Below are 16,088 nucleotides of genomic sequence, written 5' to 3' on the forward strand. Positions count from 1 at the left end.
GACGAAGTGAGCAGGGCTTGACTCATTGCGCTGTTTTAGCAAAACAACAGCAATAGTACTGCTGCTCTTCGCCAGTATCGACGCATTAAAGGAATACAGAAAGGTCCTCCTTCCGCAACGGGGTTGAAGAACACGATTCCGATGTTCGAATTAACTGGCGATTTGGGGATTGCTCCTGGAAGAAGCGGACAGTCAATTGCCTCACAAATTGTTGAAAAAGGTACTGTTGGCATGGCTGAAAATGCTGGACACACTTTGCGATCATCAAGTAGTGCACGAGATGTGTCACGACAGCTGAACATTCCATGGTCCACCGTTCGATAAATGCTGCGAGCATTTGTGAAATGGTATGCACACAAATATCACATTACTCACTAACTTATGCCGCTTGACGCATGCATTTGAACTGACCTCGTTCTTACGTTTCTTGTAAGGGCTGTAGTTGACTACATGTTCCCTTGGAACATTTTATGGAGTGATGAAGCACACTTTACGTTCGCTGGGGCTGCGAACACCCGCAACTGTGCATTTGGGGATCGTCACGGCCAGGCCTGTCTTTCCCACTGGACACTGTGGGCACGTGCCCAGGACCCCGCTATAGATAGGGGCCTCCTAGTTCCTGCCGGATCACCAAACGATTACCGAAAAACAAATGTATTTCGAAAAATCGAACGAAAAATGACTGACTAAAATACCTACTATTAGCTTTGCACAGTTCGCAGTTCTGCACGGAGCGAACAGCGACGTAAAATTAAACCGTCCGACCGACTTAAATGAGCCGACTCGACGATCTGGAATTCCCCTGTATCTGTCTGCGGTGTTTAGTCGTTTGTTTTGTTTGTAGTTGTCACTGACTGTGCTCTGAGGTATTCTTTGATAAATCGTCGTTTGCCTGTTTTGTGTTAGCGACTATTTTCCGTGTAAAACAAATACTGAATTATAACATAAAATGTCGAAATGGTCATATCCTAGTGGATTTGCAAAAAGGAAAAAAAACTATACATGAAAATGGAGTATTTGAAAAGTTACCAAAATTAACACCATATTTTACTACTGCTACTGGAGCAACTTCTGTAAGTAGCAATCAATTACTAAATCTTCATGATGAGTGGTGTCGATCACAAATTGCGGGAATTTCTGAATGTTCATGTTTTACACCAATTTCAGATTTCTACCAATTTAGGAAAAGAGATTGAATCAGAAAGCGACCGACCGTATGACGAAAGTGCAACTTCGGTGACTTCAACAACACCGACAACTGTGCCAGTTGAACAACTGTTTTCCAACCCAAAAGGTATATCACACGATCCCACTGATTATTTTCAAGAAAATTTTACAGAAATAAATCACGAAATTCTGATTCTTAAGGGACCTGTATATTTTCAAAATAAAGATTCTGACTTTTGAGGCATCCAGAGCCTACAAAGATGGTAATAAATCAGTAACTAGGAATTTCAACAAAGCATTATTTATTCGCGAAGCAAAGAACAATGAAAGTGTCGAAAGAAAATGGTTGTTGTATTCGCCTTCCAAAAACTCTGTATTTTGTTTTTCATGCTGCTCATTTAACCCTTCTGAAGTAAACCTACGCTCTCAGAGTGGATGTAATGATTGGGAACACATTAATCACATAATTTTAACACATGAAAATAGCCCAACACATAGGGAATCTATGGCGACTTATCTAGCGCGAAATAAAGCGGTTGCTAGAATAGATATAGACTCCATCAGGTTATCTTCCATTAGGAACGTGGGTGCACTCAGCGACTGTGATATGACTTTCAAATGATAGAGCACAATCAGTCGTTCTTTTCTTGCAGGCTTTATTCAGCAGATCAAGATTTCGGCGAGTGACTAGCCATTAGCAATGCGCCATTTCATAGTATCAATTACTGTATGATACAGTGCAACCTAATTTGTTCGCTTCACTTGATGATTTTATCATTAACCTCAGGGATAAATTTGATGACTTCAAATCGTCCGCCAAAGAAAAAAACCCGGAATCTGATTACAAGTACCTATCTCGAAGAACAAAACATAGAAGCTCACGTCAGAGCAAGCCAGAGTTTTTTTGATGACTCTGCACCGAATAGAAAAGAGAAATTCAAAGTAGAAACGTTTCTCCCATAACTCATACCATGAGCGTTCATTAAAACAGCAATTAAGTTCGCATGAGAACATTAGTCAACGTTTTGGTTTATTTTTTCGCTTGAAAACTCTGAATTCCGAAGAGCTGAGACAAAGCTACAAAGAATTTGCTGAAATTTATTACGAAGACGTTAACGAGCAAGTGTTGGAAACGGAATGTCTGTATTTAACAGAATACCTGAAAATTGTTCATAGTAAAAATGATGGAACTAATGGTATATTGCAAGTATATCACCTTTTGAAAGAAAATAACATTGAAGACACATTTCCAAATGTAGAGATCCCGTTGAGAACCTTTTTAAGCATGATGGTAGCCAACTGCAGTGCGGAGCGCTCCTTGTCGAAATTGAAAAGAATAAAGAATGAATTAAGAAGTAAAACGCTACAAAAGAGATTAACCAGTTTATCGCTGATGTTCATAGGATGTGATACGCTCAAAAATATAGATTTTGAAGAAGTGATTAACGATTTTGCCCATCTTAAATCTACATGGGTACCTCTTCAATTAATACAGGCATTTAAGCACTAACCAGTGAATGCTAAAAGAGTTACTTTTGTGGATAATATTATATTATCTATTCATTTAATGTGACTGTAAAGAAATAAAAATATATCTAGAACCTCGCTTATCTACTTTCTTTCTCTATTCTAAGGAAATAGTGCTCTGTCAAGGTCATAGGGTGCCCGTTATCGTAATTTGCCCAGGGCCTCCATAGGCTGAAGACGGTCCTGCTCACGGCCAACGAACGACCATGAAATTCGCATAGCGAACGCGTCGCCGTGTGGTGTGGCTTCGCGACACAGTTCGTAATTGATCCATTTTTCTTTGAGGAATTCGGACTCCTAGAATCTCTAGTGCGATTCTAGGCTGTCGCGGGTGCATATGGTCGTTATGTTGTACAATGTTTGCTACCTGGAACGTAAACGTGGTACTCAATTAACTTTTCTACATGAACAGGTATACAAAGTAAAAGGCATATTACTATAAACAAAACTAGGTCTACTTTGAGTCTTCGCGTCGATTCCACAATGCCAAGTCTTGTAAACGATGACATCTCGGTCGGCAAGATTCAAGTCCAGGTAGCGATGCGTTCTCACAGCGGACAATTGCGAGTGTAAACCACCCACTGCCAGCTGCTCCAGTGGCGACATCGAGCGAAAAACTGACATCCACGAAAAAACATAGGTCCATTGAGTATTACACTTTGTGCAGTGCCGTTTGCTCCAAGTTTATTTTCGAGGCTGATTATGTGTTTATAAACTGGCATGCGGTGGCGACGATGACGATACACACGTCGACGAGGCATAGAGCTTCAATGCTGTTACAGATAGAGCTCACAGCGGAATGGTTCCGCTGGCATGCACTGCCCGCTTATATAGGCAACGCGTGACATTGGTTACTTAACGCGCTGATAACGGACCTTCTCATTTGAAAATTAAAATATTTTTCTTTCCAATGGCTGATTCGTTATTTCTCTTCCACGCATCATTACACATGTTTCCACCAAGTTCCGTTTTCCTAAGATAACACGTTTTTGATGAGGACCCCTCAAGTAGCGAAAGTTTTATTATAACGATTCTGCAAATCGAAATGTCAGCACTGAGGGAGAAGTTCACGTGCAAAAAGTTCTTACGATGACTTTTTTGGGGTCAGTAGTGAAATTATGTAACACGCTAAACTGCTACATACTTAATTTTTAATTATAGGACCGGTTTCGGTCAGAGATTATTTTTCAGCACAGATTTTTTTAATAGCATATACCACAATCATTGTGAAGAAGTATCAAAATTTAATATTTACAAATAATTGTAATTTTGCCTAGCCAGCTGCATCGAGTGTGAATTACACAACCATTCAAAGAATAAGACACGATAATGATACATGAGAACAAACACTGTAAGAAATCTTAGATTACGGAAGATTGGTTCACTGCAGAAGAAATTCAACCTCATTCATCTCTCTGATCTCGATAACGGTAATCTTATTACGATATCGAAGCCTCCCACGAGTGATCTGCGTTGAGTGCCGCGACTGCCAACATGAAGAGAGGAACGAAGCGAAAGTGTGCGGTGTGTGCAGTGTTGGCTGTTGTGTTGCTCTCCTTGCTGGCGACACACCATGGTGCCGCATATCCGCCGACGGTGCCGGCATCGTGGGGATCATTCGGAGTTTTCTATCCCGCTTATGAGGCATGTATGGACATTTACTTTCTAGCTCTTGTTACTTTTCACTTCTTTATAATTAGGGCCCGTGTATAGCTGTAGTTAGTGGATAGGCAGACTAGTGTCTAAGACCCCGCCGACGATAAGATCATAATCTCCGATAGAGGAAGGATAAGGAAGAAAATTGGGCATTTCCTTTCGATTGAACTATTTGTGTGAAGCGATTTACGGGAGACACGGAAAACCTAAAACTGGGTGCCTGGGTGGGAATTTTTTACTCTGATACTCCAGAAAGCGAATGCAGGTTTTTAACAGCTGAGGTACCTTTCTCAGTTCACCTACTGCTTTCATTCATTAAAGTACTTGTAAAAATAGTGTGTAACTACAAGCCTGTGGCTGATACATACTAACTCTAAGTGCATATCGCCCTGATGACGTTGCCTTTTGTGATATTTTCTTACACCGAAGCGCCAAAGAAACCGGTACAGGCATGCGTGTTTAAATACAAATATATGTAAACAGGCAGAATATGGCGCTGCGGTCGACAACGCCTACATAAGACAGAAAGTGTCTTATGTATGTGACGATAAGCTATGTTCCCCTGGCAACGAGCTGACGTTTATCATAATAAGCGCCACCAGAGTCGTGTGGAAGTCATCGCATTGCACCTTCGATATACACTACTGGCTATTAAAATTGTTACACCAAGAAGAAATGCAGATGATAAATGGGTATTCATTGGACAAAAATATTATACAAGAAATGACATGTGATTACATTTTCACGCAATCTGGGCACATAGATCGAGAGAAATCAGAACCCAGAACAACCACCTCTGTCCGTAATAACGGCCTTGATATGCCTGGGCATTGAGTCAAACAGAGCTTGGATGGCGTGTACAGGTACAGTTGCTCATGCAGCTTCAACACGATACCACAGTTCGTCAAGAGTAGTGACTGGCGTGTTGTGACGAGCCAGTTGCTCGGCCACCATTAACCAGACGTTTTCAGTTGGTGAGAGATCTGGAGAATGTGCTGGCCACGGTAGCAGTCGAACATTTTCTGTATCCAGAAAGGCCCGTACAGGACCTGCAACATACGGTCGTGCATTATTCTGCTGAAATTTAGGGTTTCGCAGGGATCGAATGAAGGGTAGAGCCACCGGTCGTAACACATCTGAAATGTAACGTCCACTGTTCAAAGTGCCGTCAATGCGAACAAGAGGTGACCGAGACGTGTAACCAATGGCACCCCATAGCATCACGCCGGGTGATACGCCAGTATGGCGATGACGAATACACGCTTCCAACGTGCGTTCACCGCGACGTCGCCAAACACGGATGCGACCATCATGATGCTGTAAACAGAACCTGGATTCATCCGAAAAAATGACGTTTTGCCATTCGTAGACCCAGGTTCGTCGTTGAGTACGCCATCGCAGGCGCTCCTGTCTGTGATGCAGCGTCAATGGTAACCGCAGCCACGGTCTCCGAGCTGATGATCCATGATGCTGCAAACGTCGTCGAACTGTTCGTGCAGATGGTTGTTGCCTTGCAAACGCCCCCATCTGTTGACTCAGGGATCGAGACGTGGCTGCACGATACGTTACAGCCATGCGGATAAGATGGCTGTCATCTCGACTGCTAGTGACAAGAGGCCGTTGGGATCCAGCACGGCGTTCCGTATTACCCTCCTGAACCCACCGATTCCATATTCTGCTAACAGTCATTGGATCTCGACCAACGCGAGCAGCAATGTCGAGATACGATAAACCGCAATCGTGATAGGCTACAATTCGACCTTTATCTAAGTCGGTAACGTGACGGTACGCATTTCTCCTCCTTACACGAGGCATCACAACAACGTTTCACCAGGCAACGCAGGTCAACTGCTGTTTGTGTATGAGAAATCGGTTGGAAACTTTCCTCATGTCAACATGTTGTAGGTGTCGACACCGGCGCCAACCTTGTGTGAATGCTCTGAAAAGCTAATCATTTGCACATCACAGCAACTTCTTCCTGTCGGTTAAATTTCGCGTCTGTATCACGTCATCTTCGTGGTGTAGCAATTTTAATGACCAGTAGTGTATTTCTGTTAAGGAAGAGCAGTCATTGTAGTATGACAGACATTTGCAAGCCACAATTTCCCTCTGCTTGCACCGCTTCATCACTACCGAAGTGAAATCCTCGCAGGTGTTTTTTAAGTTTTGGAAACAGATCAAAATTGATTAGGACCAAGTCGAGACTATGGAGGATGAACGACGACAGTGAACCCAAGGCGATAAATTGTCGCCGATGTCGCAGCGCTCGTGTGTGGTCTGGCAATGCCATGCTGAAGGAGAGGTGCTCCATCTGTGGATGAACTCTTCGAATTCGAAACTCGAACACAGCTCGCTGAGTGCTGCGCACCGATGTACACTGACGGCAAAAAAACCGCAGTACTAAGAAGCAGATGTGCAACGTAAACGAAAGTTGGTAAGCTTGCTTCTTCGTCGGAAAGATGTCTATTCCGACTTCGAGCCAGTCGCATAAGAGTGGCGCTAGTAGCTCCACTATGAGGAAGCAAATCAGGTTTGCTTTAAATACACGCTTTGGCGGTCGAGAGCGTTAGTGAGCTTTGAGATTGGACGTGGTGAGTTGATGTTAGTCATGGATGTCTTTAAGGGGCTCCGGAACGCCCTATACTTGCAATGTTAAAATAACGCTTATAAATTACATCTTTCCTCACAAAGTATTTGAGGTAGGAAGTTGAACTTTTTACAGATTATTTATTGGAATATGGGCTACAACTTAACACAGGGATTTTACAAAATTTTAGTTCAGTTATTAAAGATGATTTTTTTTTCAATTGTAATGAAAATTCACAACATTTTTTTGCAATTTTTTATTTATATATTCAAAAATATACAGTTTTTTGGAAAAAGGCTGTGTTAAATTATGCAGAAGGTACTGTGTAACATTTACTGAAAGTTTGAAACAAATATGTTTGGAAGATCCTTAGAAAACATGTAATTAGTATGAGAAAATAAAAGTTTTGGGAATCGAGCGACAAAGATTGGATTAACTTTTTAGTGCATTCCAGATCCATAGGATGGATTATCTTCATCCTCTGCAAACTCCTCCTCCAGCTTCCTCTTGTTCCTCCTCCTGTTTACTCTTGCTTGTATTTCTAGACTCTTTACAGCCCTGTCTGCAGCCCGAAGGCGTTCCTTGTCTAAAGCAAGCATCGCTCGTACCATGTTAGAATGTTATTATTTACAGTAATAACACATACCTTTGGCTTTCCAACATTTCTACTTTTCTTAAAAGCCTTCAGAGGATTTCTAATAACTTTACTTATACTCGTTATTATACTTCAACAAAACAGAGACTCAAGAAACAGAATTAATTACGAATATTTTCGAGATAACGACAGAGTAAATAAACATGAAACAATCGACAATCACACCAGCGATATATATTGAACCATCACAGGTTAGTCACAACACATACTTTATCTCACATCACTAAAATGTACCTGATGAACACGGACGTTAATAATAACACCATTCGACAGCAGTTTAACAGCGCCGCAGTGGGTCACGCCCATGTAGAACACATTTCAAAAAAAATTTAAAAATAGTTGTAGTCTTCGGAATTGAATAAATTATACATCTATTAAAAGGTAATAGTCTGCAGATTCAGAAAATGCAAAAAAGTAAAAATTGAACTTTTCATGACTTTGAGCCTTTCCGGATCCCCTTAAAGCGGCAAAGACGCCATTATCAGCACATCATTATGTCTGAACGAGGTCTTGTAATAGGGCTACGAGAAGCTGGATGTTCATTCTGCGATTTTGCAGGAAGACGTGGCAGGAATATAGCCACTGTACATCATTACTAGCAGCAGTGGTCACGATAATGTATGGTTCCAGGAAGACCGGGCTCTAGGTGGCCACATGGCACTACCGAGAGGAAAGACTACCGTGTTCGGCGTGGGGCTATGGCGCACCGTACATCACCTGCAGCAGCAGTTGGCACCACAGTGACACAGCGGACTGTTACAAATCGGTTACTTCAAGGACAGCCCCGAGCCAGACGCCTTGTGCCGTGCATTCCACTGACCCCAAACCACCACCATTCGCATCTTCAGTGGTGTCCAGCGAGAACAGGGTGGTGGCCCATTGCGTTTCATGATGAAATTTGGTTCTGCCTCCGTGGCACTTCTGGACGTCTGTTGTTTAAATGAGGCCAGTTGAGGCCCTGCAACCACCCTGTCTGTATGCTACACACACTGGAGCGACACATGGAGTTATGGTCTGGGGTGCGATTTTGTAAGACAGTAGGAGCACTCTCGTTGTTATCATACGCACTCAACTGCGAAATTGTACGTCAGTCTGATGGTTCGACCACTCATGAACAACATTCCAGGGGTTGATTTCCAACAAGATAACGCTCACCCACACACCGTTGTTGTAGCCCAGAATGCTGTACAGAGTGTCGACATATTGCCTTGGTCTGCTCGATCAACAGATCTGTTTCTAATCGAGCGTATATGGGACGTCAGCGGACGACAACTCCAGCGTCATTCACAAACAGCATTAACCGTCCCTGCATTGACCAACCAAGTGCAACAGGCATCGAACTCTATCCCAGAAACTAGACATCTGGCACCTGGACAACATAATGCATGCACGTTTGCATGTTTGTATTCAATATTCTGGCGGCTAAGCCTGTTATTAGTGTACCAGCATTTCATATTTGCAATGGCTTATCTTGGAATTATATTAACCTGCGATCTTGCAATCTTAATCGCTTAAATATGTTACCTAGACAAATGTAATCCAAAAATTTCATTACTCTACATTAATAATTTTTTGATGCTGCGATTTTTGTCCGTCATGTAGTTACGTTACACATCGCCATGTTAAACACTTCCGCCATAGATACTAATAGACTGGCCTTGATGTGCAGAAGCTATAGGGCTGGTGTAGTTCCAACGTAAACCACGCGACTGTTGGCAAAACGTGGCGGGATTTAAAATCAGCGGTCTGCCATCCTATGTTTGTATCGTATTTTACCCACATTTCTTAATTGACTGCCAAACGCCTTCAACAAAAATTACTTTTTTATTTGCGAAAAATTATGTCAGAACTACATTTGACCTGGATTTGTTCACAGTACCATTTATAAAATCTAACAAATACATCGAACGCCGCCGGCCACGGTGGTCTAGCGGTTCTGGCGCTGCTGTCCGGAACCGCGGGACTGCTACGGTCGCAGGTTCGAATCCTGCCTCGGGCACGGGTGTGTGTGATGTCCTTAGGTTAGTTAGGTTTAAGTAGTTCTAAGTTCTAGGGGACTTATGACCTAAGATGTTGAGTCCCATAGTGCTCAGAGCCATTTGAACCATTTGAACCATCGAACGCCCCTCTGGTGGGCAGCGGGACGAAATTACTATAAACTGTCAATTAAAATAAATTGTCGCTAAAATTCTTTTAAACGGTAAGAGTGGGCTCGTGTCAAAACTTTAAATATTGGATTCGCCGCGTTTTGAGCTCTAGTCACTTATAAAAGAAAATGGGATATGGGAATTGTGTCAACTATAGGTGCCAAAATTTTCGACTTTAGGAGCAGGTCCATTTTAGAGTATCAATTTTAGGTGCACTTCAAAGGTTCAGTTCCTACTATTTTTACAAATGTTTAAACTATCAGTTAAAAAAATGATATTTTAGATGAAAGGTGAGACTTTGAAGTTTCAGAAAATAATTTTGGAGCCTACATTTATTTAATAGTATTAGAAGGTATAAAAAATTCTCTTCATGCGTAGACTATAGGTGCTCTTACCTTATTATAATCTCACTTGTATATACAAAAAGGCGCGTATGTGCAGATGGCTTAAAGTTTTTCTGTTTCAGGGCCTGTATCCAAAGCTGTCTTCGGTTTTCATCCTTAGGGAACCTATGAGTAGGAACGAGAAATAGTTATACTTACTTCTGTAACCGAATTATCACAGATACTTTCCAAAATGTAATATGAGTCTGACTTTACAGGCATCACTTTCAACACTTTAATTTACGTGATACTCTATTTCAAGTGTAAAAAACATATAAAAGTCACTTCAGCAAACTTCAATAAACGCATCTGCACTATCATAGAAACACACGTGAAATGTAATGCCATTTCCCCCGACAAAACGCTGAGTACAGCCATAAGCGCAACACGAAACAACCATGTTTTGTCAACATTCACGTGACTTTAGCCCAGAGATAATGGAGCCACGAAAATGACGTCAGGGCCAGTCTATTATATATTTATGGTCGAAGGTTAAACATTACAATTTGGAGCCCTCTAGCGGTAGAAAGTTGCAACGTGCGTCAGCGAAGCGGGAAAGTCGACCGTGTAATATTCAAGACCTTAACCGATACTGGGAGCAGAATAAAAAATTCGGAGGTACTACTTTCCAGCACTTCCTCGAATTTTGTTTTCGACATCCACAGATTCGATATAGATTTCATTAAGGATTGTCAGCTGTGGTTTACATATAGTGACTCTTGTGTGTGCAGGCGGAGGATGACTGGAAGCCGGTGGCAGTGGAGAAGCTGCGTTGCCTGTCCGGGGTGATAACAGTGGCTACGGGAGGGAGGACAGGCAACCAGATTATGGAGTATGCGTCTGCGTGGTCGCTGGCCCAGCAGTACGGTCTGCGGCTGGCTGCGCCCACAGAGATGTTGAGGACACTTCACAGCGTCTTCCAGAATCTCAGCGCAACGCCACTGGAGGACATTCTGCAGCGCCCCTCTTGTAAAGCCCACCATCTGCGCGAAACTGAGGTGCGTACGAGCGATTCTGGTTGTGGCACTCATTGGTGTTGGCCTTCATTGTCATTCTGGAATTTTCACTGCTTGTGTACATTAAAACTTTACATTATGCATAGTCTCACCTTAATTAAATTTCGCTTCAAGCGTGTGCAAGCACAAATATTCTCCTGACCTAATATGGTGTAGGTCCAACTTTGGTCCTCTCGCTGCTGTACTTGAAATCATATGGGATAATATTTCCTGATCACTGATAGGGCCATGTCATGGAGCACAACACAGATATGCTGCACATATCGAGTACGTTATTGACGTATATCTGTATACTCACAGATACTATTTGACATAAAACTTCCTGGCAGATTAAAACTGTGTGCCCGACCGAGACTCGAACTCGGGCTTTGCCTTTCGCGGGCAAGTGCTCTACCATCTGAGCTACCGAAGCACGACTCACGCCCGGTCCTCACAGCTTTACATCTGCCAGTACCTCGTCTCCTACCTTCCAAATTTTACAGAAGCTCTCCTGCGAACCTTGCAGAACTAGCACTCCTGAAAGAAAGGACACTGCGGAGACATGGCAGCTCGTGGTCGTGCGGTAGCGTTCTCGCTTCCCGCGCACGGGTTCCCGGGATCGATTTCCGGCGGGGTCAGGGAGTTTCTCTGCCTCGTGATGACTGGGTGTTGTGTGATGTCCTTAGGTTAGTTAGGTTTAAGTAGTTCTAAGTTCTAGGGGACTGATGACCATAGATGTTAAGTCCCATAGTGCTCAGAGCCATTTTGAGCCACAGCCTGCAAGGTTCGCAGGAGAGCTTCTGTAAAGTTTGGAAGGTAGGAGACGAGATACTGGCAGAAGTAAAGCTGTGAAGACCGGGCGTGAGTCGTGCTTCGGTAGCTCAGATGGTAGAGCACTTGCCCGCGAAAGGCAAAGGTCCCGAGTTCGAGTCTCGGTCAGGCACACAGTTTTAATCTGCCAGGAAGTTTCATATCAGCGCACACTCCGCTGCAGAGTGAAAATCTCATTCTGGAAACTATTTGACATGCTCTTTTAAAAATAAACTGTGCAACAAAATTAAGGGATCGCTTTTGCAAAACCCCACAATTGTCACCCTTTGCGACGCTTGAGTTCGAAAATTGGTTCAAATGTGGCTACAACATTCCTCTACAATGGTGCAACAGCGTGGCGTCTTACGACGCCACCGTCGGGTCGGCAGTGTAAGGCCTCGGCACGTGCGGAAAAAAGGCCACAGGTCAGAAGATCATGTGAACTGTAAGGAGGGTTAATGATGTCACATTGGTACCAAATTTCATTACAATTCTGCCCGGCGCCACCGTGGACGTGTAACAGGATGTTAAGATCGTCACATCTCCTATAACTTGCATTTGACTTCTTTTGACACCTCTGCAATGGAGGACAGAACCGCGACACCCACCACTGAAGTCACGCGGTTTCCTTATGGGTGGCCAAGGAAAACATTTCCGACGCACCGCCACTCAGAGTCCGCACGAAAAGGCCTCACGGATCGGCATAAAGGGCGTCAGTGAAACCACTCTTTCCCTTGAATTGTTGATCGCCATACATCTCGGGGTCGAAAACGACAGTTCACAGTGCGATGAGCAACAGTACTACGTTCTGGATCATGTTAGACACTGCTGCTTCCACCCCCTGGGCGTTTTAGCCCTACCGTAAGGGCAGTGTGGAGTTGAAACCCCATACACATGACCTGACCCCTTTGGAATGCAGTGCTACCACATTTTTGCTCTGGTGTACATGATTAACCACTAGGAACCGTTCAGAACCATTCGACGAAATTTGAACCTGATCCGAAACAGCAAACGGTGTTTATGCTTTTTCATCCCTCCTGTTTCGAGCCACCCTGTGACGTGTCACAGATGGTGCATCATTAACATGTGTGTGAATAAAACGGCAACGGATCCCTCAAAGGCCTCCAGTTCGGCAATATGCTCAGTGCCACACACACATACCTTTGTTGAGCATATTAAAAATATACCTTTCAGAAACTTCGACACCAGTTCAACCTCACAGCTTTCCTAAATTCTGAAGGTAAACAAACCTCATGTTGAAGGGCTGCCTAACCTCAGATGCTGGAACGGCCGCAAGGCTGAATTGGTGTAGACGTTTCTGACAGGTACATATTTAAAATGTTCAGCAAAGGTGCGTGATTGGCACCGAGGGTGCTCCCGAACTGGACCTCTTAGATGGACCTTTTGCCATTTTATTTAAGCACGTGTTAATGTTGCATGCTCCCCTCCCCCCCCCCCCTCCCTGCCCCATCCCTCCTGATCAGGGCTCAGTAGGGCTTGATAAATATGAACATCTTATGCCTTTGTTGCTTTGGATCACACTCAAATTTCTTCCAATGGTTTTGAATCGTCGCTAGTGGTTCCAACCCACATACAAGAGCAAATATTGCGATGGCACTACACTCCAAAGGGCTCTGGTGACGTTCAGTTGGGTTGCAGCCTCACAGTGCCCTCACAGAGGGGCTGAAAAGCCCAGAGGTGGCAGCAGCATCAAACATTGTCTAGAGTGTAGTACTGTTGCTCATCCCACTACGAATTGTCGTTTTCGACCGCGAAATGCGTTGGAAGAGGTGGTTTCATTGACGCCTTTAAGCCATCCACTGAGGCCTTATCTTCTCGATTCTGAGCGGCAGTGTGTCCGAAATATTTTCTTTGGCCACACATAAAAAAACCGCGTGATTTCAACGCTGGGTGTCGCATTTCTGATCCCACCCCAGAGGTGTCAAAGAAGGGGTGAAATGTGGATAAACAGGAAGGGTGACAGCCTTCCATCGTGATATAAGTCCACAGTGGCGTTGGGCTGAATTGTTGCGAAATTTGGTGCCAATGTGGCATCATTAACCCACCTTACAGCTCACATGAGTAGTGGGGCTACTTTCGTACGATTCCATTTTGTTAGTGCGGATTGCCTACATCAGGGGCAGGTATGCACTTACGGGCAAACCTATTGTACTTCTTTGATTGACAGGTACTTAACCTATTGTTCTCCTTTGATTGACAGGTCCTTAACCTATAGTTCTGACATGGCAAACCACTTAACAGAACAATAGGTTAAGGACCTGTCCATCAAAGGAGGACAATAGGTTATGTACTTGTCAATCAAAGAACAATAGGTTTACCCCTGAGTGCATACCTGCCTCTGATCTAGGCAACCCACACTAACAAAATGGACTCACACGAAGGCAGCCCCACTACTCACATGAACTTTTGAGTTGTTGTTTTTTTTTTTTTTCACATGTGATGACACCTTGTCTGAAGCGACACTGATCGCACGGTTGTCGTCACAGGGCGAATGCTTTTGCACCACGCCAAAGGAAGGTTGTAGGCAGCTTTGAGCCAAATTTCAAATCTCTACGTTTTATTGGGAAACAATTACGGGGTTTCGAAAACATTATCATTTAATTGTGAAGCGCAATTTAGTTCCCATCTCCATGTTACAACTAACGTTTAAAGGATGTTTCCTTTGGTTTTAAGGCAAATGCAAGAAACCAAAAACTCCTCCCTCTGCTCCATTACCAAATCGCCCAGCGATTGGCTGAGAAGAACTCCTGACTCTATGAAGAGACAGATATCATACATTTTTAATTTTTGTCTGAACCAATGGATAACAATGTAGCCACCCCCTCCCTCCCCCCCCCCCCCTCACACACAGAAAGTTTTAATTTTTGTCAGAGACCTTTCCCAAAACTTTCGAAAAAATGTAGTCCTAGAAACAAATTAAAGCTTGTAACAATTCCCTGGTTCCAACGAAGGTTTCCGGGAGCTATTCCATTAGTTGTAAAGACTATGTTTGAATTGGAAATATTCTCTGAAATATTCCAAATTGGGATCGCCTCTCCTCCATTCCCAGACTGCTGCGATTTGACTCACAATACTACAGTCGCTGTGCCCTTATGGCCAAATAATAAATAAATAAAGAACTACAGCAGCAAAGGCGTCAGGTAGTGATATAAATCCCAGCTATGTGGGGCTCGTGTCTTCGGAAAACATTTATAATTATTCTGTAGGGTTGAGGTCTGCAGTCTGAGAGAGTATCCTCTATCTGTACCAATAGTAAATTTGTAAAACAGTCGTGCCTGTCTGTCTTTAAATACGCTAATCTCCTAAACTACTACACGCATTTTTATGAGGTTTTTACTGGCGGCCTCCGCGTAGTTAGGGGCACTGCATAGGCTATATTTCATTAAAATCGTATAGAGAAGAAAAAGATATTCATACATATTATAAAAATATATGTATGTATGTGTCACATCTCCTCAAAAACTACTGGGCTTATTATAACCAAACTTGGCACTCATATCACTTACTGTCCGGAGCCTGGAAAGAATCGCTGTGAAGGTAAGAACCACCTACCTATCAAAGGGGTAAGGGTGGAGGTGGAAACGAAGTTTAGGCTAAGACGTGCGGATGCCCAGATTTTATTCATCCTATATTTCAGAACGAGAGCACGTAGTGACTTGCAAGAAACTTTACAATTAATATCAAACTGTTACGAAACTTTTTCTCGCTGACAACCCAAACAAAATGAGGAAAGGTAAAAAGTTCATCGCTTACTACATTTTCGCTGTTCATGTAGTAAAAATTCCGTGTGAAGCATGAAGTTTTAATTTATTACTTCTTTACTACTGATTGTATTTGCGACACTTTTCTTGCAGTCAGTGTTCACATATAGCACTGAATGTACTTGCAAAATCTTATCACTGTACAACATATCGTTCAGTGTGTATGATGGCATAAGCACTAAGATGCGTGAAAATCTGCCGTATTGTGCATGCGTCTGAAGTTATTCTTTCTTTGTTACTAGCTCTGTTTGCAACATTTCGCAGACAGTATCCACAAATGCTGCTGACTGTATCTACAAAATGATGTCATTGTACGGCAGAGAGCGAGGAAGAGGAGGATATGGATAGAGATAGGGAAGAAGAGGAGATAGACTGGGAG

At 43.2% G+C, this 16,088-nt stretch overlaps 1 protein-coding gene across 1 annotated transcript in view; it reads left to right on the plus strand.

Annotated features, from left to right (window-relative positions):
* The window catches only part of LOC126158826 (galactoside 2-alpha-L-fucosyltransferase SEC1-like), a 111,872-nt gene that overhangs the window by 4,351 nt on the left and 91,433 nt on the right, over positions 1-16,088 (plus strand). Inside the window, exon 2 of the mRNA XM_049916470.1 lies at positions 10,854-11,120. Coding sequence (XP_049772427.1) covers positions 10,854-11,120 — 267 coding nt within the window. The remainder of the gene's footprint in view (positions 1-10,853; positions 11,121-16,088) is intronic.

The sequence above is a fragment of the Schistocerca cancellata genome, chromosome 2 (genome assembly GCF_023864275.1).
Source record: "Schistocerca cancellata isolate TAMUIC-IGC-003103 chromosome 2, iqSchCanc2.1, whole genome shotgun sequence".
Taxonomy (NCBI): Eukaryota; Metazoa; Arthropoda; class Insecta; order Orthoptera; family Acrididae; genus Schistocerca; species Schistocerca cancellata.